Source organism: Parasteatoda tepidariorum, chromosome 9 (assembly GCF_982258835.1).
Source record: "Parasteatoda tepidariorum strain Cologne lab strain chromosome 9, Ptep-v5.0, whole genome shotgun sequence".
Classification (NCBI taxonomy): domain Eukaryota; kingdom Metazoa; phylum Arthropoda; class Arachnida; order Araneae; family Theridiidae; genus Parasteatoda; species Parasteatoda tepidariorum.
In genome coordinates, this window is record NC_141763.1 from 48,173,946 (window position 1) to 48,199,157 (window position 25,212).

Here is a 25,212-nt window from a genome sequence, read left to right on the forward strand (position 1 = left end):
TTATCGTATTCCTTTATCATTAAAAAAATATTATTTAACACTTGATTTATCTATACTCGAACAAAGTTTCGATGATAAGATATACAAATTTTTACACAATTTTAAACAATGTCATTTGAAATGACAAAATAATAAATTTGAACAAAATTGGTCGAATAGTTTATGAGTAATAAAGTTTTCAAGAATGCTTATTCATTTCTCATTCGATTTCGTTCAAATTTTGTGTTTTATTCCTTTTTTCAGACAGCTATAGCATGTTGTTCAGTGCCGATAGCGACGAAGGAGAAGATTTCTTTTTTGCAGTCGGACTCTTGTCCAACAGTTCTTCTAAAAATGAAGAATTATTCAAAGGTGACAAAAATCTAACGCGCAGTGACATGACCAATTCGTTTACTTCTGGTTATTTCATAGCCCTTTATACCACTGGTTGCTATTACTTTTCCGAAGAAACATCAGAATGGAGTGGAGACGGTTGCAAGGTACTTTTTTTCTATACTTACTTTTTGTGCGGTACTTTTTTCGTAAGTACCATGAAACTCCGAGATGTTGTTTATACACCTTCTAAAAGCGAGAATGCCTTCACACTGGTTACCATAAACGGGAATTTCAATCTTTTAGTAGTCCGAACATAGTGACATATTTCTTTTTTTTCCTCCACTGCGCAGTTTAGTAGTCCGGAAGTTGTGAAATCTTTTAATTTTTCCCCACCGCGCAGTTTATGTTCGCTGATTCAGAATACTAAATCGATCGGAGCGGAAACCTTCTCTCTTCTAAGATGTGTAAGTTGTTTCTGAATAATAGATATTTTAATGCATGCTTGATACTGGATAAAGAGTTTATTTTATATTATTTCAAAATGAATTGTTTTCATTTTTAGTACATAGAAAATCAAATATTTTATAGAGGTAACCATAACTTGTCACATGTTTCGGTTACTATGAGGAACGAAATAACTAACAGATAAAAGTTAGATTTATATTGTAAATGATTTTTTGATTCAATAAATGATTTTTTGAGTAAGAAACTTTTTTTTCTAGTTATAATTTTTTTTAAATACGATTGAATTTGTGTTGTTTAAAATATTAATATGCATTGCATCTTATACTTAAGTTTACATTTTCATACGGTTGTTTGCATAAAAAATTTTTGCGTAAACTGTGTAAAAAAATAACTAACTACTGCTTTGTCAGAAAATGGCAAGTCGTCAAGTAAAATAATCTACAAGCAATATAGACCCGTTAAATAATACGAATATGCCTTGTCAATTCTCCGAAGTACTTGTACAATTATTATAACAACATTTTATAAATATGATTAAATTTCTGTACTTAAGTTTCTTTTTTTGATGAATTTTTTGAAAAGGAAATTTTATTAGCTTTCAACACTATTATATTTATCCATCTCAATTCTACAAAAATGTCTGATTTTATATAAATCATATCTAAGTTTATCTTATTTAAGGAGAATTGATTAAAAAGAAAGTAGGAAAATAAAACAATTGAAAATTATTATGTGAATTTTAACAGTTATTTTATTAGTTTAGACTGAAAACCTAGTGTTGACTAATCTCATTAACTTGTATATCCTTGTATGAATTAATTGAAAAGCGAATTTCCATCATGTTTGGTAATGATATTCGCGAAATTTTCAGGCAGATCCACTTCATTAAAACTATGAAATGTCGAATTCCTGCTGAAAGCAAAACAAAAACATCATTACTGTTTGGCGATTGTCGAGAAAATTCCGGCAACGCCAATTGCAATTTAGTCTTATCCCGTATAGGATCTGCTTTAAGCTACCGGAGTAACAACAAGCTTCGACTAGCATTACATATAATTTCTACTAGTATGACATAGAATATAAATTCATTTTAGCAATAATTAGAACGTTTTTTATAATAATTAAAAAATACCAAAATGTATATTTCCTTGTAATAAGAGTGTCAGGAAAAAAATATGTATAAGATACACCGGTGTCCCATTTGCATTAATGGGTTAATAGGTTTCTAATACCTAAATAGTAGTTAAAAATTAAAACGAATTCTTTTTACATATGTTTTGTTTCCTACCCAGTATTTGCCATGATCTGAAATTTTTATGGTAATCAGCACAATGTTATTCATCAATGATATTTTTACAGGTACATGCTGCGAAAGCTAACAAGATTTGCTGCCTATGCAATCACCTGACCATGTTTGGAAGTGGGTTTTTAGTAGCCCCGAACACTATTGATTTCGATTATGTCTTTGCGAACACAAAATTTGAAAATAACCTGACAATATATTTGACGCTGATTATCACTTTTGCAACGTATGTACTTCTAGCTATTTGGGCTAGATGGAAAGATAGAAAAGATCTTACTAAGGTTAAAATTATATAATATTGTTTACATACCTTTAAAACAAAGGTTAAAATTATATAATATAGTATATATACCTTTAAAATAAAGGTTAAAATTATATAATATTGTATATATACCTTTGGATTAAAGAGGTAACTGACAATTAAGAAAAAAAATTAGCCTTAGTGGCCCAGAGGATAGAGCGTTCGCCTACCAATGAGGTAAACCTGGTTCAAATTCTAACGATGGTTGGTTGATACGAATTCTGCACCCGGCTGACACCCACCAAAGTGCTGACGTAAAATATCCTCAGTGGTAGACGGATCATGGGTTAGAGTCCCCTTACCATCAGACTAATCGTAGGAGGTTTTCGCGATTTTCCTCTCCATGTAAGCAAATGCCTAGCCCCTGATAGTAAAAGAACAAGAGGAAGACCCAGACTTACCATCCAGCGCATGTTTTGGGGCGAATTAAAAGAATGTGGAATATCTGGCTGTTAGGAAGCAAGATCTATTGCTAGAGACAGGAGACGTTGGAGGGATATGCTAGAGGCCTTAAGTGCCCAAAGGCACGTAGAGGAGGTACAGTAAGCAAATTCCGGTTAGTTCCATCAAAAAGGCCTCCACAGAGAAAAATTTCTCCCTATATAATTCAATCCAGGAGTTCCCTTGTGTTCAAATTATCGATTGTGTTCAAATTAACGAGACTACGGAGTTGAATACTAGTAGTAGGCGAAAATCCAAAATTGGATCGGCTATTCAACGACGGTTATAAAATTGTAAAATAAATTATAGAAAAACTATAAGTTCGCAACAGGCAATAGGGTGACTAAATAAAACAAATGGCGATTAGAAAATTCTCATCAGTCACCATCTGATAGCCACATTTTTCTTCGAAAATACAAACCATGTGCAGTTTATTATTATTATTCTTAATAAATATAGAATAATCAATATTTAATAATATTCTGAAAATAACTTTATTCTACGCTTGTTTCTTCAAAATTTTCATCAATTTAGAAACGAACATTGTTATGTTTACCATATTTTGAGAAATGTTTCAAAGGAAATTTCTTACATTATTAATATCAATAGTTTTTATTAATCCTTTAAATTTTCGATTTTTTTTTAAAAAAATGGCCAATGTCTTAAAAAATGGCCACAGTCAAATATTTTGCTACTGGCCACTGGATAAAAGCAAAACTTTACCTAAATTTACCCTTTTAAATTTCTTCATCTAAATTTATTAAAAAACCTAAATTTACTCTTTTAAAGTTCATGCGAGAAATCAAATTTTAAATTTTAAAGAGGTTCAATTAAAGCAACAGAATAGTAGTGTAGTAACATAATAGTAATGTAATGTAATAGCAACAGAATAGTAATAGTAAACAGTAATGTTGAAAAATATCATTATTTTAAAATAGATTTTAATAAAATAAGTTTAAAATTTTTTTCAAAAAAACACACATTTTCCAAGGTTCGTTCTGTATGAAGAAGATAGAAATAAAATATTGGATTTAACTTATAAGAATCGAGTTGTTACAGTTTATTTTACAGAGATGTAATATAAATTTCAGTTTATTTTACAGAGATACATATTTTGTTTATTTTAAATAAAGCTTATCTTGAAATGTGAGGCTAGAATTTCTTATAAAAATTTTAAATAAAATATGAAAAGTCGTCATGTTTGACAGACAAAAATACTCAGTAAGGAAAATTGAAAACCTGACACTGTCGAAATATGTTTACAGTTATAAATGCACTCTTTTCACTACTTGAAAAAGATATTTTTTAATATTTTTGGTCCGAAATTCCTTAAAAAATTTTTTGTTTTATAAGTTTTCTGAACAGGTAAAAACAAACAACAAAAAAATATTGAATTCTTTTGGTATTTCTTTATTGAATTTTTGGATAAAAGCTTTTTTTAAACTTATCTCAATAATGTCAGGAATTAAGTTTATTGGAAAGGTAGTACTGGAAAATATTGCTTTTGCGTTGAAATTTACAGTTTTAAGAAAAAATAATTTTAAAAAAAACTGATAAAAATGAAGAAATATAGTGTTAAACATGCTAAAAAAATACTTCTTATGTAGCTCAAACTGAAACTGTTTCTGGTTACAATTTGAACTTTATTATGAAGTAAAAATTTAAAATTGCAATTTTCGTTCAAAATTTAAAGTTACAATGATCGTTTCTTTAGGCAAACATTTTAGTAGCTTGTAGAACTGATAAAAATGAAAAAAAGTGAAAAAAAAACTGATAAAAATGAAGAAATATAGTGTTAAACATGCTAAAAAAATACTTCTAATGTAGCTAAAACTGAAACTGTTTCTGGTTAGAATTTGAACTTTATTATGAAGTAAAAATTTAAAGTTGCAATTTTCGTTCAAAATTTAAAATTGCAATGATTGTTTCTTTAGGCAAACATTTTAGTAGCTTGTAGAACTGATAAAAATGAAAAAAGAAATGAAAAAAAATAATAAAAATGAAGAAATATAGTGTTAAACATGCTAAAAAAATACTTCTTATGTAGCTAAAACTGAAACTGTTTCTGGTTAGAATTTGAACTTTATTATGAAGTAAAAATTTAAAGTTGCAATGATCGTTTCTTTAGACAAACATTTTAGTAGCTTGTAGAACTTAGCGCTGTGACTGACTTAAGCTAAGGATAAAGTTTTCTTACGTAAAATTTAAGAAACTTCATAACATGTTAGCTAAACAAGTATGAAAAAATTCATTTGTTTCAGTTAATAAACATAAAAAAGAAAACAAATTAATAAGTGTAAAAATTGAGCATTAAAACACGTGATCCGAAATTATATCTTGGTCTTTCTCGTTGCGAGTTTCGGCTATTTTCTGATATTTTCTGATAATTGGTTACCTGCAAATGGTGTCATAGTAGGTAAATCTGGTAAATCATATTATTTGTCAATTCAGAAGCCAATCAGGTTTAACACATGCTCATGACTTCGCTTACAGGTTGATTTAAATCACATGTTTAGACATAATCACTTTACTTCTCCTATAGTTGCAAGTACTCAATGGGATACCTGCAAGTGACGTAGAGTGGGTATCTCAATCCTGATTGGTTGTTGAAACGTGGCACTTGTTTACTTTTAACAACTGTTCTTTCCATTCTATTTCGAGTAAGCGAAGTCCGTCAAGTGTCAATTCTCTTAAGTGACGCATTCTATATACTTTCACAAAGATTTCAATTCTTTTACTATATATTGCTTACTTAACACAAAGACTGGTACGGAGCCACGTAGAACACAAACAAACTAAATATGCATCGTAGTTACCAGGTACACAAAACAAACTCCAACTTGCCTCTAGTAGTTCTTAGATTGACCAATCGTTATTTCTTTTCATCGATTAGTTAGATGAAAGTAAGTAATTTAAGAATAATAGATTTGATCATAATTCAATTCCAAATTAATGGTCAGTTACCTCATTTTACCTAAACAACAGAAATATAATGCTCTGTTTCATTTTAAAGATTTATTAATTTTCTAATAATGTGTTTTAATATTTTTTTTTCCTTCATAGTTGGGCGCAACTCCTCTGGCTGATAATGATATGGCAGATAAATACTTTTACGAAATTTTAGTGCAAACTGGATTTCCTTTAAACGCTGGAACTGATTCAAAAGTATGAAAATATACTTCTTTGTGTATAAACTTTTTATTAGCTTATTGTCATTAATAAAAAAAAGACAAAAAACGTTGTTGTCATCGAAATTCAAAATTATGCATGTTTATATATATATTTTTTGAAACTAAATCACGTCTATAAAAAATTTCTAAAAAATATTGATTAATAAATTACGAAATTTTTTAATTTTCTAACTTTGACTTCCCATTTACAAATATTATTAAATCCTTTTTTAGCATAATATAACAGATTTGAGGAAAATTTTCTTTTCTATACCGCCAACTGGAATATTAGGTTTTGTGGGTAACTTTAGCTCAACAGACAAAAAACAATTTTACTGTATGAGCTAATAGCTAAATAAAAGAAAATCATCACCACTTATATTGCAACTTATTGGCCCGTCCGATAAATGAATAAATTACTTTTTTTAATTAATTAATTAAAAGTAATAATTACTTTTTTTTTCGTTTCTTGAACAAAAGTTAACCCAGTAGACTACTGCTTGTACTTCACTTCCAGATTTAAGAAAAACTTTCTAAACTACGCACGCTTCAATTTACTGCCAAATCTCACTTTAGCAGTAAATACTAATGGCATTAATAATAAAAATGTATAAACAAAGAAAATTCATTTTAAAGCTTGTTGTACGCATGCTAATTGAAGTTTTTTTTACATACATAATGGGTGTTCGTAATCACAGCTCTTATTTTATAATTTTGGAATTCTTGCCAAATATGAAGTAAAAATTAGTGTTGACATTAGGGTTTGCAAATTTATATATAAGCTAAAAAAAATTTAAAATTTCATGAAAATGTAATGAATTGTTTTTTAGCATCATAATCTGTATGATCGCCAGGAGTTAATATGTTGCCATGCTAATTTTACATGGCTTGCCCGTCTGGCCAAACGGTAAATAACTACAAACTAAATTTTCAAATATTAGACAGATTTTGCTAGTTTTTTAAAAGGTTTAGCATGACATATCTGAAAAAAGTGGTGAATTATAGAAGCCTACTAATTGTTTAGAAATAGTGGTGGATAAAAATTGATTGAAATTATTAAACCAAGAATCACAAATAATAAACTACCACTTGAAAATATTTATTCGCTGTCCGGAGCAAGTTGGCATCTCTGTGTATATAAAAAACACTATTTTTGTGTGTTTTAAATTGCATTTACTGCTTGAAATCTTTTTAGTACCGATGATAATACAAAAAGAATTTAAAATTTACTCGAATTATTATTACTTCACCGATGAACCCCGCGGCATTCAACGCGTTAAAAGGTAATAATTAGAAACTCATACAAATTTCACAGCAATCAAAGGACATTGATAGCTGGACAAAATACGTTAATAAACCACTTCTGGAAATTCTTTTTAATTTTATAGTTAATTTATGTGAGTGAGACGCAACTACTTAACTTTTTGTGTTTTGGCCGAATACCAAGTAAAGCTACAAGTACTTGAAAGTTTGTATGTCAGTAAAATTGCAAATAATAAAATAGCAATTATTTAAAATTTTAAGTAACTGTGCAATGCTTCGGATTATTATTATTTTTTTTTTTAATTTAGGTCCACTTTATTCTGTCTGGAGAAGATGACGAAACTGATGTCAGGACATTCTCTGATGAAAAGCGAGAAATATTCAAACGTGGTTCTCTCAATTCTTTTGTTATGTCTGTACCCAGGTAGTATGAATAATTTAATAACTTTTACGACTATTACGTTAAATTTTAACCACGATTAAATTTTTAAAAGGTAACTAATTTTTTTATTCAATATCGCATAGAAATATTTGAAGACATAAATTAATTGTATCTTGGTATTTATTTTAACTAGTTTCCGTTATTTCAAACTTAATAAACGTGTTCTTTTTTTTAAAACCTTATTGTAAAAAACAAAGAGTGGTCAAATGTTTTAAAATTTAAATATATTTCGTCATTCATGACTTATACGCACTTTATTCAAATTGGCTGAAAGTTTACAACTTTTATTTATTTTTAAGTTACTAAACTTATGGGGAAACCGTCCAGAATGTATTCTTTTCGTACTTATAACATAGAACGATGGTTTAGTACATTTTGTACAGTTTTATTTCCGTCATGATGATTTTAATGCATTTTAATATAACGGAAATATTGCTCAATTTTACGTATACAGGAAAAATTCGTTTTATTTTTTATATTAAAAAGGTATCTCGTATTTATGGTTTACGTGCTTCCAATAAAAACACCCAGGTGTATTGGGTAACTCCTCTGTTGCGAAATTCAGTAATTCAAATTAATATTATAATTGTCACAAAAGATGTGTACAGTGCGCCAAAAGAAAACGGACAACCCTGAATAACTTTTGATCTAATAATCGGATCTTCATGTTCTAGGACTCAAACTTAATGGTTCGTCGGAGTGATCTCAAATATGCTAATTATTTAGTGCAGAATGAAATCAGACACAAAAACGTACTTTTTCTGGATAAAAAATACCATTTTTTCAGCGAATTTGAATTTGCGACCCGCAAATATGGGGGTAGCCGCAATCTGGGAAATATGGTTTCCAAAGTTTGATCAGGAGAGCGATCCAAAATTTAGACCCCATAAGGTTATGTTTACTTTTTGCGTATTTCGCCATATCTCGAGAACTTTTTAAGCTACCGTAAACTGGGGCGAGTCTACCCATTTTAGTTTTATTTAATTTTCACTATTTTATATTGCAAATAAAAAAAATTTACCGACGGAGGACATAGTTCAGACTCTAAGGAAGATGGCGCTGTAGTAGTTTGATTCGTTTTTATTTATTTGGTGTCTTTTTAACCGACCTGTTCGAACGTCTTTTGAGAGATTTGTATTGAAAATCAGCAAACTTTCAGTTGGTGCTCCGTAAGTATATTATTATTATTACTATTTTCACTTTGGTTAAGTGATAAACTTATCTAAGACTAAGATTACATTAATTTTATATGAAAAAAAAACAAAAAGAATGTAAGTTTTGCTGTTGTAAACAAAAAGACAGAATTCGCGGGGCAAGTCTACCCATTTGTATTTAGTTTTAATAAAGCATAATAATATAATTTAGAACTTTGTTAATATTAAAATTAAGTCATTTCAAATGAATTTGAGTATATTATTTTAATTCTGCATTGATAAATTTATCATTAATAAGAAAATTTATAGGTTAAATATAAATGTAAATATAAAATATGTTTATTTTACCTATTTTTTCAATTTTTATATTACAAAATTAACTTTTTTTATTTAATGCAAGTTAAATAAATTATTATTTCTAAATTATTATTACCTCCCAAAAGAATAGGAAAAGGATTTTTCATGATTCCCAATGTTTGAATTTCGATTTTGTTAATAATCTTTAATTATTATTATTTATTAATTATTTAATTGTAAATTTATATTAATTTTAATTTATTTTTATCAACAATAATCAGAAAAAAATTTGATTTTATAATGTTAATGATTATAAAAACAAAACTGTGATCAAAATGTGATAATCGATCAAATACTCAATTTGTGTTATTTTATGAATAAAAAAATGGAATATATAATAAAGTTATGAATTTTACTTCATAAATATCCTGTATAGTAACTAAAATAACAATTTAATGGTAAAATTTGATTATTTACAATGTTAATATTCATTTTAGTAGAATGGGTAGACTCGCCCCATACGAGAGATTTGTCAGCAGTTCTATAAAAATATACAATAACAGCGTAACTGTTAATATTTTCTAAAATCAATTTCACAGCTTTAAAGAGGGATAAATAGCGATTCTGAAACACCTATTAAAAGCCTTTTTTCTTTAATATTTACAAAAGTTTGACCACTTGAAAGTTGACAAACTAAAAAAATGGGTAGACTCGCCCCGGTTTACGGTAATTGAAAATTTTTGTGAGCGATTATAAATTTTATTTATGCAAAGAAAATTAAATGCAAAAAAAAGAAATAGAAAGTATTTTTTATTACTTTATTTTATTATAGACGAAAAAATTTTGAATGTGAAGTATACAATTTTTTACATTATTTGAAAGTACGTAATTTTACATGGCAAAATACAGAATTTGAACAAAATCGGTTTTTGGTAGTTTCTAAAAATTCAAATTTTGAAAAAGTCATATATTTAAATTGCGGTTTTTACTTTAATACGAAAACATTTAAACAAACCTATTAATTTTTCAGAAATTTAGCATTGGCACATTTTTGAACAATCTGGGCAGAAAAAATAATTCAGTGACTCTTGCGTTATAAAAATTTTTTTAATATTATATAGCATCCTTCATTAAAACATTTTTAAAAGAATGCTATCTTTCAGGTGTCTTGGTCAGTTGAATTATTTACGAATATGGCATGATAATTCAGGAAAAGGAAAAAATGCATCTTGGTACTTAAAGCACATTGTTGTCAAAGATATTCATACTGGATACAAGTACGAAATTATAGCTGAAAGATGGTTTGCAGTAGAAGAAGGCGATGGTTTGGTAAGAAAAGAAAAGAACTTTTAATCCTTTTACTGCTAACTGCTCTAAGTTTTTATTTCATTTTATAACCAGTGCTTGAACAGACGACCCGTTTCTAAGTTAATAACTTTCGATGTTCAGCTCCGTAGCCTTGTAATTTTGAACCCAACCCAGAAAACAAAGGAACTCATGCATCGAGCATTGGGATAAACTGGCCTTCGTAGAGAATTTTTTAATGGAACTAACCCGAATTGAATTCGCATTGCAAAAAGAAGAAAAGCAAGAAAGCCTCCCATGATTAGCCCGACGGTATGGTGATTCTAACTCATAATCCATCTACCACTGAGGGTATTTTACGTCAGTACTGAGGTCAGTGCGATCTGAGAACAGAGTTCGTACCAACCAGCCTCTGCTGGGACTCCAACCTGGGTCACCTCATTGAGAGGCGAAAGTCTTGTCTCTGAGCCACCGCTGCACTAACTGTTATGCGTGCAGCCACTGTATTGGCCAAGACCGATGACGTCACTTCCAGGTATCCAATTATAAATAATCGTACAGAGGAAATGCCATTAAAACGTATTTTGAAATACTTGACAGTGGTACGTAAGCCTAAAAGTAAAGAACTTTTTTTAATTAGAACTTTTGCTCTATTTGTGACAGATATGAAATTTAAATGGTTTTGGTGAGACAAAAATGCTTTTTTTATAGTTTTATGTTAGAGTCTGAGGTTTGATGAATGATAATTATGTAAAACATAGACAAAAATAGGAATTCAAATACTTTGAGAGCACTTAATGTTATAGTTAATGATATTTTAGTTGAGAATGGTTTGAATATACAGGGTGTTTCAAAATTCAATCATCAAATTCAAAGGGGTGATAAAAGACATCAAATTCAACCAGAGAGCATTGACGACACAAATAACAATGAGACGGTGAAAAGCATTGAAACACCTATGCAGATTTCAACTTTAATCTGAAAAACAACTACAAAAGCCATTACAAACTTATTAGCAGCAAAAAGATTTATTTGATTAATTTTTACAAAAAATGTTCGAAATGGCACCCTCTGATATTACTGTACAGTCTACAAAGATGTAAAAATTATTCCTGAACGTTCTTGAAGATGCCAGGTGGACTTTAGATGCCTGCTGAAGCGACAACAATCCGCGCTATAAGATCCTTTAGTGTGCCCACATGCGTCGCCTAAACTAGTAATTTAAGGTGGTACAAACCTCAGCTGACCTCCACTTTTCGTTTCTTCAAATTCAGAACCTACTTGTGTGTTTTTTCGTCCGCGTAAGTGAGCTTCGGCTTCTAGGTAATAATAAAAAAAAACGTGATTTGAAATAGGGTGTTTTTGTGTTTTTCGAGCTAGCTTTCAAACAATGCTATGTATTAAAAAAGTGTAAATACAAAACTTTCGATTATCCGGCCTAATGTGGTATAAAAGTAGGGCCGGATAACAAAATAGCGGGATAGCACGAGTTTCCACTTCTTACCCACTTATCTTTGAAAGTAAAATTAAATGTTGCACATTTTAAGATATATAATTCGTTCAAAAATACTCAAAGTTTTTCAATAAACTACACATATGTGAAGTTTTATGACTAGGAATAGTCAAAATGTACAGACGACCATTTTCGTATTCCTTAATTTTACCTTCGACACCTATTGCGGCTAGTTTCGCAAGTGACGAGTTCTTATACTCTTATTTTTTACCAGGTAATCAAATAGTCACTAGCCGGATAATCGGGAGCTTAATTTGTTACCATATGCATAAAAAAATCACTACGATCTCATGCAATAAAACGTAAAAAGCTCGACTTCGCGAGCAGGTTGTCAGGTTATACCACAGTAGGAGAGCCATCCCTTCTACAGAGGATCAAAATTGCGATGGCAAGTCTTCGGATCATCCTCAGGGACGTTTCCCAGACAGTTGCCAATAGCCCATTGTGTAGCTCTAGTGAGACGTAAAAAAGCACCTTCCACATGCAAAAATATGAAGAAAAAAAAGGAAAAGCTACTGGGCGTATCTTAACCCTTAACGATCGGTTAATTTTCAAGAAAACGGTCATAAAAGTGCCTATTTTTTGGCTTTTATATTTGTATTACGTATTTGATTAGTGCTGCAACTAGTTTAAATTAAACTAACTATCTGCAATTATCTTAAAAATATCCTGGTACTGCCATCTAGTGAGTAAAATGAGAAATAAAATGTTTTCCGGACAAAAGAAATGAATTAGTTTTATTCTCATTGGCGCGTTACTACTGAACACTCCAGCCCGTCAATATCACGGGAGCGAGAAATAGAGGACGAAACCTCACCCCGTCATTTTCACGGGCGCGAGAAGGAAGGGGTTAATCTGGTTAACTATTTATTTCAGTCAAAAGAAAAAATAAGCAAGTTATTCCTTTTTTGTTTAATTTTATTTATTTTTTAGATTGATTATCTCATACCTGTGGCAGGTAAAGAACAAACAACGGAATTTTCCCACCTTTTCTCCAATGCTTCCAGACGAAACCTGACAGACAATCACTTGTGGTTATCTGTTTTCACAAGGCCGGAACGAAGTCGATTCACAAGACTCCAGAGACTGTCTTGTTGCATGGCTATGCTTTACCTATCAATGCTTACAGATGCTATGTGGTACGAAACGGTTCCAGAACAACCGAGCCCTGGAGCTTTCAAGCTCGGACCTTTACAACTGAGCCCAGAACAAGTAGGATCCACTAGTTATTGTCTTAAATTCTATATTACATTTATACCCAATCATTTTATTTAAAACCGTTTTTCTCTTATAATAGATTGGCATTGGACTTCTGGCGAACCTAATAGTTTTTCCACCTAGTTTTATAATGATTGTATTGTTCAGAAAATCTCGTGTTCGCAAACTTCGTCCATCACACGTCAACATTGCCTTAGGAAATCAATGTAAGTTCAAATATAATGAAAGGTTTAAGGAAAGGAAATGTTTTTCCCCTTTTTTACACCAAAAATGAGTTCCATAAAGTTGAGATCATGTTCCTAAGTTAATGATGATTCAGAATCACACTGAAATCGGATTTTAAAGTAAAAATTTTCCCTGTAGAATTATCATACACATCGTCAAAAATAATATACAACTTACAGGAAGTTACCAGATGACGCCGGTAGTACATTACAATGACAAGAGTGTAAGAAAGGGATATATTAGGAATGGAGACAACGAAGTAAAATTATTCACAAGCGTTCTGTAAGGCGCTCTAATCATCCACATCTGTGTCATATCTGAATAGTTATGACATAGAAGACGCATGTCTATGATTTTTTACGTGGTAGAATTATTGGCCGTCTGGAACGTAGGCGTACTCAGATGGAAGTATTCTAGGAAATTGGAATTGCCCAAAGTGTCAGCTTTAGGTATGACAACAATTCGCAGATGATTGAAATATCTGTCGCCTCCGAGTTACAACGCCGAATGAAGAAACGGTATTTGGCAGTAACTGCCACAAGAAACAGACGTAGCACAACATCCGAACTGTGTTATCAAATATCTGCAGCCAACGGTACCATAGTTTCAAGCATAGGCATCGCACTGGTCCAATTTTTGAGGGAGACAACAATAAATTACTCACTCACAATAGTTCTTTTAATTTAACACATGAGAAAAACTTTTCTTACGTGTGCTAAATATCTAAAACGAGATTAATTATTTTTATCACGAATCATATAATTTTCTTTTTCTGAAATATTGAGGGGGACATTCAGAGATTTCTAATAATTAAGGGGGCATATACCCACCTTCCCCCTCGCCAAGAACGCCAAAGGCAAATAGTTTACAGATGATTGGGAAATATTGGCCTATATGCTCACAGGCCAGTCAGATGTAAAGTCAGTTAAAGTTCCTTGGAGGGTCCGGTACCTTTTGATTCAAGGACCGGAATCGGTTCACAGCCCGGGAGTTGGAGATTACTGCAATAAATAACACGCTGGCACACAGGTCGTGGCGCCCTTTCTGGTTATCTACATAGATTTGGATTACTAACTACCCCAAATTGTATTTTATGTAATAATGACTGAGTGATGGATGCTGAGCATTTTAGAGCAAGTCCGGCAGTCTCCGGTGGCATCTATGAAAGATATTGAAAGGTCAGTCATTACCATGATATCGCCAAACCTTGCTTTTTCTCCCCACAACATCCATAGAATATTCCAACTTCTCACTGAAACGTAGGAAAAAGCTACATTTGTCATAACCATGTTAACGGAGAAGGGAAAATTATAGAGAATGGTAAAATCGTGTTGCCCTGAGACACATGTTCTATTTACAAACATTAGAACATGTTAAGAACGGTCATTATAGAACAATCTGTATAATCTTTTGCTATTTTTCCATTCTCGCCTGAAAACTTCGCTTTAGTTTCTCACTATCTTAACATCACTATCAATGCACTTATTTGCAAAACTAATTGAAGATTGATGATTATTAATAAATATAAAAAAATATAACTACAAAATGTAAATAAATAAAAATATAGTAATTATAAATGCATGCAAAAATTAACTATTTTCGTTCATTGATAGACAAGAGATGGAGAAAGGAATATGGACTGCAAAACTCCCAGGAAAAAAGCAAGCGAAGACAAACAAAAGCTGTGGAATTAGAAGAGGAAGTTCATTGGCGAAACCATTCGAAAAAGAAATGTTTGTTACCTTGGTGGTGTTCTTACATAGGATGGCTCTTCGTGATTGCATCGATTGCCTGTAGTATTTTCTTTATCTGGGCTTACGCATTGCAATTTGGAAATGAGAAGACTAGAAAATGGCTGACATCCTTAGTTGTTGCCTTCTTCTCTTCAGTTTTTCTGACAGAGCCTCTCAAAGTAATAGTTATGACTTTATAAGTCGTTCCGCAAGGATTACCCATAACACATATTTTTAGAATCCCTATCTCAAATTAAGACCAAAATAAGTATACAATTTAATATTGAAGCGAGAAAAACGCTGTCTAAATCTGACCAATCATTACTGAGGAAGGTGGATGCACGGGAGCATTAATAGCGGTTTGATACAAGGCTGAAACTTGGAAGATGATTGCTGTAATCGTCTTTCAACTCCTCACTGTTTCCTCCTACAGTCAAACGAATCTCGGTGTTTCATTAATTTGCATTCCTCAATTGTCTTAATTGATTAGTCAGATTTTGATTAACTTTTTTTCTCAAGTTAAATATTAGTTTTTTTTATTACTTTTATTTAATAACCATCGTTAGACAGCTGACCCAATTTTGGTTTTACGACTACTAATATTCAACCCCGTAGCCTCGTAATTTTGAACCCAATCCAGAAGACAAGGGAAATCCTGGATCAAATATTTCTTAATACAAGTCACTTTCATAACCGTCTTGACCAGCCGACCGAATATTGAGTTTACGATTACCAATATTCATCTCTGAAACCTTGTAATTTTCAACCCGATCCAAAAGAGAGCTCCTGGATCAATTGTGGATGACTTTTTGATATAATTAACCCACATTTGCGTTGAATGAAAAGGAAACCACGAAAACCTTCCGCGGTAAGCCTGCGGCAAAGAGACTCTAACCCATAATCTGTCTACCACTGAGGGTAGCACAGTGGTCGGTGCGACCTGCGTGCAGAATTCGTATAGACCATCCATCGCTAGGATTCGAACCGGTTCACCTCATTAGAAGGCGAAAGCTCTATCTCCTGAGCCACCATGGCTCTGCTTGTTAGTTTGTAACCTCCTTTGAGCTTGCTTCTTTCTTTTTTATTTTTTGACAAGGACTGAAAAAAAAATATATTATGGGAAGTTATTAAAAACCACGCTGCATGTTTTTTTTTCTTCCTGAATATTTTGTATGAAGTTTTAACAAGAAGCTAACTGTATCTACTATCCATATTTAGAAAAATTACAAGAGAGAAAAATAACGATTAAACTTTTATTTAATTAAATTCTTTTAAACTGTAAATTTTTCTGGAAAACAAAGTAGACGCCCATTCGTTATTGTAAGATAATTTTAATTTGAAAAATATTACATTTTTCGGGTGTGTCAAAATTTTATTTTATTTTTGATTGAGCTGCTTTTGATATGAACCAATACTTCATCCGTTAATATTGATTAAAAAAAACTGGACTATATTCATTAGTGATAAGATTAATTTCTAATTTCCCTTAACCAGCTGTGGTGCAGGGGATAAGGAGCTCGCCTCCCAATGAAGTGACCTAGGTTTGAATCCAAGCGATGGTTGGTAGATACAAATTCCGTATCAGCCACAGTATTGACTTAAAAACCTTGACGATAGTAGAAGGTTTCTGGGTTAGAGTCTCCTTGCCATCGGGCTAACCGAGGAATGCTCATGGTTGTCTCTCCACGTAACGCGTGTGCAAGTTATTTTCATCAAAAAGTCTTACATGAAGACTTTATTTCAATGTTTGATTGATCTAGGAGTTTCCTTGTCTTCTGTCTTGGATTGAAAATCACAAGTCATGGGAAGTTGAATAATGATTGTAAACCCCAAAATGTGTTGACTATTCAACACCGGATACAAAGTAAAATAATTTCACAAAACGAGCAGTAATAAAGTTAATGAAATGTCAACGCAGAGCTTCATTAATGAAAAAAAATCTAAGACTTTAAATTCATAATTTATGCTTTAAATTTGTTCCAAAAAAAAAAAAAAAACTCAATGTAATCTCATCCTAAATTATATTTTTCTTAAACGTTCCAATAAAGTTTTAATTCCTTAAAAGAATATATTTAGACGTTGAAAATTAAATTTTTTGTCCTCTCTGCAGATTTTTCTACTAGCATTAGTTATGGCTTGCGTGTGTGGAAATCCTGACGTTGCTGACGATGATTTGGATGACGATGAAGAAGATCCTTATTTGAAAGAGGATGAAGAATGGTTGCACGACGTTCGTGAGTAGAATGACGGTCTACTCTGACAGAGTAACGATTTTTTTAAATCTTTAAAATCCTCTTTATTTAATCCCCTAACTGTTAAGACTCTGAGAGTATCATCTGTTGGGAATAATATTCTAACAGAGTATTTTTGCAAACAACGCAGCAAAGTTTAAACTTTTTTATTAATATTATAATTCTTTCACAAATCTCCTTGAGCGAGAATGAGTTGTTTTCTGGAACGGCTTATAATCCTGGAACTTTTTTTTTAATAAAAATTACTTGAAGAGAAAAAAATTCCTAATATTTAACTCATTGGAAAGAATCGTGAATCTAAAACGATTAGTTGGTGTGCGAAACTAGCAACAGAATAGCTTAAAAACTTTTGATTTAATGATTAAATTTTCATGTAGTAATATGCAATCTTATTAATTCAAGGGTCAAATTTTGGCTACACTAGCCTAGTGGTTCCGGCAATGGAACTGTATATTAGCGGTTCTCAAAGGGTGTTCCGTGGAACCCTAGAGTTCCGTGGAAAGATCACATAAGTTCTTAGAGTTCGGATTTTTTTTAACCAGCAAAAAATTATTTATATTCAATCAATAACTGATAATTAATATAATATTTCAGTTGGTTAAGTGAAATATTTTAAGTAAAATCTTTAAGAAAAAAGAATGAGTAAAATATAAAAAAAAAAGTATATTCTTTTTCAATAACAATTTATTGATTTTTATGAAAAATATTGATTGAGCTTTCCAATTTTTCAAAATGAAATAACCAAATTCAAAACTAAAGAATATTTTTTCTGGCTATTAGAAAAAAATATATTTTAAAATAAAAAAATTTTTTCCCTGACATTTTGCTTAAATAATTTTATAAAAATGACCAAAATATTAAATAGTGGATTGTTTTGATACGATATAAATATAACACGTTTCCAAACTCATAATTGTTTTTTTTTATTGATGGTCTTGCTCTTGTGACTCCTGTGATCTCTCAACGAAACCCTAGCGATCCACAGAACATCTTTTGGGAACTGCTGTACTAACTTACATGCGCGGAAGATATTTTAAGTTACGAAATCAGACACAAAAGCACATTTTAACTAAACAAGCATACCTTTTCTCCAGTCAGATTGGGTTTCTTAAACTTTAAAATATTCTTCATACATGGACATAGTATTTTCGTCAGGCATAAATATCCAGTTAACATTTGAGCTCTTTAGCTAGTTAAAAAGTGGTAAAAATTTCGTTTGACGAACAATTCTTTTTGTCAATAATATGAATTAAATCCTTCCCTGACTGTTACTGTTATATATATATCAACTGTTTGGAAAGTCAGGGAACGATTGAATTCTCATTGGTCATGAGATTCAATTAGAAATTAGATTTCTCTTACTAAATGAAAAGTGGTCGATAATTCAATTGAAAGATTTCATCCTTTCAGGGGAAAAGCGAATTAATAGAAACAAAAACAATAAAGAATTAAAACCTAATCTCATATTTCACTTTTTTAGACACAGGTGTTGTTGTACAGAGGCCCAAGTATCGACCCATAGATCCCCATTCCCTGGACGCTGCGAGGAAGCTTCGAGAAAAAGAAGTACAGATGTATCAAGTTCTCAGAGAAATGGGAGCATATATTCTTTATTTGTGGATTCTAATGATACTGAGCTACGGAAATAGAGATCCCAACAGTTTTTTCATTCGCGAGGCTCTGATTAATGGTTTCATTAAACCAGGAGATCTGTGGAATGATTTCAATAATGTAAGTTCTGCAATTTAAAGATTTAACTGAATCTATTTTCTGGCTATTCTTCAAATAATGTAATTTAAAGTCAAAAAACTAATTACTAATTTTAAACGCATCAATTACTTTTCCTCTAATATTTTATATGATAAGTATAAATAACGTTAATTTCGGTAAATTCAACGAACCAGATTGTTTATCTGGGTTGTCCAGGGATTTCTCCCTCTTTTAACCGAAGGATATACGTAGGGAAAGAAGTCTAGCTTTCATTGGGGCATAAAGGAAAACCATTCCCCCAAGGTCAGGTGTGGTTCTCGCATATAAAGGAAAAAACAACATTTAGGGGCACAATAACAGAGGTCTTGAAACGAGTTTGCACTCACCTCTCCTCCTCACCACTACTGGGATTGGGGAGGAGAAAAAATTTTCTTTTATTATTTATTGTTGGTTTGTTCCACATTTTTACACTATTAGTAAAAAATACTGTACTATTAATTAAAATAATACATTCATATCATCATAATACATATTAATATCATCATTGATTACATTTTTAACAAGGATTCTGAAAATATGAATCGCATCAAGGGCGGTCGTTACAAACATGTAATAAAACAAAAGTTCCAAATGTAAAAAACCAATCGTTTAGCTCTCTCACTCTCTATATATAAGGCACTATTTTTGCGGATATAATAGTATGAGTTGATGAGATTGTAGTGTAACTACCACTACAAAAATATAATTTCAATTCACTAGCATATATGACATGTTAACTCGATTTACGGTGGGGTACCTTTACATAGACGAAGGTTAACAACTCACCCCCCACAAGATTGTTATTTTTTCCTTGTTTTGCTTGTATTTTTCTGATATTATATACATATCTTTTAAGGTGAATACCGAAGTTAGATTTTGGAATTGGACTCGGCATTCTTTAATACCAGAGTTGTTTGCCATGGAGTGGTATAACGGAAGACCACCTTTAGGGTTGCGTTTATACCTTGATGATAGAAATAATTTCAAGATTGGATATCCAGTTCTTAGACAAGTCAGAGCAAGAACAGGTATCAAATAATCGATAAAACTTTTTACAGATAGCCTTAGCCTGCAACTGTCTGTAAAGCTACAGAAGCAAAATGCTACTTACAAAATTATTATACGTTGTTAGCAATTGACGAAAGGAACAATGAAACTTTTTTATCTTTTCAATTAGCTAGCGCTGTCTTTGAATTCCGGCTTTTATAAGAGGCATTGTTAGTCAAAAAAATCGTAAAAAATTAAAGCATAAAGTAAAAATTTAAATACTCTTTTTTTGAAGCAGACTAATAAGTAAAAAATAATTTTGTTTTTGTCAGAAAATATTTTATTTTTCCCAGCCCGTTGTTAAGCAACGGACTTGTTTTAAAAGAAATTTCTTTTAACACTATAGTGTCTCTTTGTTAGATATGTCATTATAACAAAGAAATAATTATCTTGAAAATAAATTATAATGTTACATTTTTTTTACCCTAACATTAAACACGTATTAGGATACATTAGCGTGCAAAAGTCTTTGATCAAACTTAATATATATAGATTGTTTATTCGAAATGTAGTAAAATAATGTGTTATTCAATTTCTAAATTTGTTTACTATGTTTATCAAACACGAGACGAAAGTCAGAGCTTCGAAAGCCACTTTAAACAAAATATAAATTTTATATTAGTCAGGTATTAAAGTATCGTATGAGTTTCATTGTTTATTTATAATAATTATAATATTTAGCTAAAATACAATTTTAACTAATAAGTAAAGAATTTGCATATTTACTGAATTCTAATCAAAATTTTATGTGTATATTATCGATTTAATACTCACATTTTTTTTTTTTGTAGAATTAGTTCTTTCTTGACTCCAAATATAAAAAAAAAGGAATATTCAGATGAACTGCGTGCAAAGATTCAGATAATATCCTAAGGTTAGATTTACCATTAAATAGCAAAAAGATTAAAAAATCCGATATCTGGTATAGCTAATATATTGGCTCAATTAAAAACTATGACGACAAACTTTACAAAAAAAAAAGCCCAGAAACGCCAAAATGCATTCTACAGGTTGACAAAAAACTGTAGCACTCTAGTACACACACACACAGATATATATATATATATCATCCGGTATCAGCAAGCCTTTAGGATGGCAGCGGATGTAGCAGACTTTTGTTTCCACCTCAGATTTTTTAAAAACAAGAGATGGAGAAAAAATTGCTGCCAGAAAAAATCGAGTACAAATAAAAATTAAAGATAAAACAAAAAGATTTCATTTGTCTGCAAAGTACCTGTAAGAGTAGGGTAACGAAAATTTGATTCAAATAATTTGAAGAAAGTTTCAAAGAGGTATACATCAGAACACTATAAATTGAAAAGATTTTCTTTTAATATTATCAACTACAAGTCATCCTTTCTTTCTGATTTCTTAATTGGGCTAAGCATAAGCATCTGTTTCTCACCTTTTGAAAAAAGCTCAAGTATGATGGCATAAAATTCCAATTAAAATTTAAACAACATCAAGTTTTTGTGCATATTATATTTAATACTTGCAAATTGTGTTAAATATAAGTGAGAGTAAGCATAAATTTAACAATAATCAGCTTGACTGGGAGAAATTTGCAGGCAAATTTGATTTTTCGAAGATAGCACTGCTCTCCACGATAGACTCTGTAAATTCTGCTACCGGTTGTATATATAAATTTTAAAATGAATTTTTCACATAACCCAATAATTTAAACTTCTATAAGAAACCATAAAGGGTATACTTACCTTCGAGGAGCACTATGATAAGTATTTAGCATAGCAACCATGAATTAAATGTCATGATTTTATTTTACAGATTCCTGCACAGTCCCTTATCAAGTAGAAAACATCATCGATGAATGTGCAGGTTTTGGTAATGTCATCAATGAAGACGATCGCTTTTATAAAAAATTCTGGCACTCAAATTTAACAATGAGCTCTAGAGTGCCACCAGAATACAAATACATGACAGCTAAAGACCTCAATGGTTTTCCCTTTTGGGGACAGCTGGATTGGTATGGAGGTGGTGGTTATATTGTACCACTCGTTACTAAACGTTATACTGATGGTGCGAAACTCATATCTAAAATGGACCACCTTGAAAAAACTGGCTGGATCGATAAGGACACGAGAGCTGTTTTTGTTGAATTTGGGACATATAATCCTCAGGTGAATCTTTTCGTGGTGTTAACCATTGTTGCTGAGTTTTTGCCAGGGGGTGGTGTGGTACCTTACTACCACATTGATCCAATCAAACTACTTCATTACCACACAGGAGCTGGACTGTTAATTCTACTCTGCCAAATTGGCTTCATTCTTTTTACAATATACTACACGATTTGCGCATTTGTAAGTGCTTGCAAGCAGGGCAAAAAATATTTTAAGGAATACTGGAATATAGCAGAAATAGCAAACATCTTGGCAGCATACTCGATCATCGGTGTAGAAATCTACAAAATGATCATAACGCAGCAGATTCTAGCTATATTTACAAAAACAGAAGGAACGGGATATATCAAGCTCCAAGAAGCATTGCTACTTGATGAAGCTTTCTGCTACTTAATCGGGTTTTTAATGTCCTTAGCTACTCTGAAATTTCTCAAACTACTTAGATTCAACAAAAGGATTGGGGGCATGATCTCTACTGTCAGGCTGTGCGTTCAAGAACTTAAAGGTTACAGTGTTTGCCTTATTATAACCTTCATTGCTTTTGTCTGTCTCTTCTGGATGACTCTTGGACGAGGTGTTAGGGAATTTTGTTCATTTTTGGCTTCTTTCGAATCTTCAATAAGCATGCTGTTAAAGAAGTTTAATTACCATGATATGGAAGCAGCATCACCTATTTTAGCACCAATAGCATTTTTCACATTTGCTTTAACAGCCTCTGTCATATTGGTGAATATCCTATTAACCATTATTATACAGTCGTTTGAGGATGTTAAGCGTGATACAGCATTACAAAGTGATGCGTATCAACTCATGGAATTCATGATTAGACGACTTAAGTTAATGTTAGGCATTGGCAAAGAACAGAGTCGGATTGCACCGGTAGTCTTTGCGACAGCTAAAAAGGAAGATAACAATATAATAGATTCTTTTAATGGGAAAGTAGATTTATTATTGGATTTTATTAACAGTGTTTATTTGGATGATCAAATGGATATAGAATTTCTTAACAAGTCACGGGCGCAGTTGCAAAACCAACTGATAAACACAGAGCCTAAGAAAAAGAAATATAGACCGAGAAGGATACCAAGATATCAACCACAACAAGTTAAAAAAATCTTGGACTTTTAATCAACAAAATCTTTTTTTTTTCTACTTATCACAGCACAAATTATCTATATATATGTATATAATTTACAATTATTGTGAGATGTATATCTAGAATCACATAATGCATTAAACGTAACATTGAAAAATCACATCAATTTCAAAATTACAATCATTAGAATTGACTCTTTTTACAGGGGTGAGCAATTTTTCATTCTCCAAGCGTGAGCACATAGACAGTAAAGTTAAAGTAATCTACAATATTTTATAACAAATCAGAATCAATTTTAGATTTCAAAAGTTTTAAATTACCACATTGTTTGGTATGCATATTAGAAATACGCATACCAAACAATGTTAACTATCAGTTTGTACATTACTATTAATGTAATATTGTTTTGCATATTTGTAATTAAACTACATAACCATATCGTTTAGTTGACAAAACAATAATAGTTATTAAAAATTTATACTAACAAAGCACTGATACAAATGAAACAAAAATCATTTAATTATTTCCATAATTTCGGAATCACAAATACCTAATAATTTTTTGTTAAACCTTAATAATAATAATAAATTCAAATTTTAAGTTAATTCGTACTTACATTAAATTTTTAAATCTTGGAGAACAGAAAATGACAATTAAGATACTTCACCTCTTAACATTAAGTACATAAACATAAATCAATATAGATGCCTATTTGCATAATAACTTATAAAGCTTTCATATTATATCACTATCTTAGACAAAAATATCATACACTAATATTGCAGAGGTGCAAAAATTCACGGAACCTAATATTTCCTAAAGGAGCAGTTTTTTGGTTTGAAATTTCCCCCAACATTATAGCAAATTTTTTTTTTTTTTATAGTTACAAAATAGCTTTTTCAATTTTTTTTTTTTTTAAAGTTAAGTTTGCATATTGTTAAAAAATTTTAAAAATAAATTTTTCGTTAAGTAAGAAAGAGAAATCATTTGATTTCATGCAGTTCTTAAATAACTTAGCATCAGTGTTAAAAATAATAAAAATTAAAATATATTGAAATAGCAATTCATAAAAATAAATTTATGGTTTCATTCATGAACTAAAGGAATACAAACTAATAAATAGACAAATGTGCATATTTATTTGTGTTACACTTAACAGATCAATAGATTTGACATAAAAGTTAATCACTTAATTTTCTTCTTTAATAGAAAATGTTTTTTGGTAGACGTGTGATGAAAAGCGAGGAAGGAATTTTGTTTATAACGGCAATCCTCGTTTTTATTTCTTGTTAAGACTTTTTTCTGAGTGAATAATTCTCCATTCCAGTCTTCTTTCTTTTTAATTTATTTAAACCCAAATTTATCCTGGGCTGCCTGAATTTCCCCCTAAACTTGTTAGTGTAATCCGACCTATTCTGCACCCCTGTAATCTTGTACAAAGAAATACTTTTTGTTCAACAAGTAAATGCAATTAATGAGTGTAACTTGAGAATTCTCTTGAAACGTTTATGAGATAAACGCATAGTCTGTATAGATATAGAATTATTAAATATTTAAAATACTTCACAAAACACAACTTCTAACAATACAAAAAGAACACAAGTACAACCCATATGAAATAAAAACAGGTGAAAGAGGTGCTATATATTGAGGAAAGAACAATACTGTGACATCAATTCTGACATGCTTTTAAAAAATATTATTCTGATAACTTAAAAATAATAGTGATTGGGTTTAATGCGTTGAAATAAACATATGGCGGATAAATGTTGCTATACACGTTTT

General features: G+C 31.0%; 1 protein-coding gene across 1 annotated transcript in view; it reads left to right on the forward strand.

Moving 5' to 3' along the window:
• Window positions 1-24,341, forward strand: part of LOC107445474 (uncharacterized) — a 186,345-nt gene extending 162,004 nt beyond the window's left edge. The window contains exons 34-45 of the mRNA XM_087151393.1: window positions 244-479; window positions 2,140-2,364; window positions 5,889-5,990; window positions 7,567-7,682; window positions 10,315-10,480; window positions 12,903-13,181; window positions 13,267-13,393; window positions 15,026-15,324; window positions 17,256-17,379; window positions 18,878-19,128; window positions 20,003-20,174; window positions 21,979-24,341. Of these exons, the coding sequence (XP_087007519.1) occupies window positions 244-479; window positions 2,140-2,364; window positions 5,889-5,990; window positions 7,567-7,682; window positions 10,315-10,480; window positions 12,903-13,181; window positions 13,267-13,393; window positions 15,026-15,324; window positions 17,256-17,379; window positions 18,878-19,128; window positions 20,003-20,174; window positions 21,979-23,459 (3,578 nt within the window). The 3' untranslated portion in view covers window positions 23,460-24,341. The remainder of the gene's footprint in view (window positions 1-243; window positions 480-2,139; window positions 2,365-5,888; window positions 5,991-7,566; window positions 7,683-10,314; window positions 10,481-12,902; window positions 13,182-13,266; window positions 13,394-15,025; window positions 15,325-17,255; window positions 17,380-18,877; window positions 19,129-20,002; window positions 20,175-21,978) is intronic.
• Window positions 24,342-25,212: the final 871 nt, after the last annotated feature.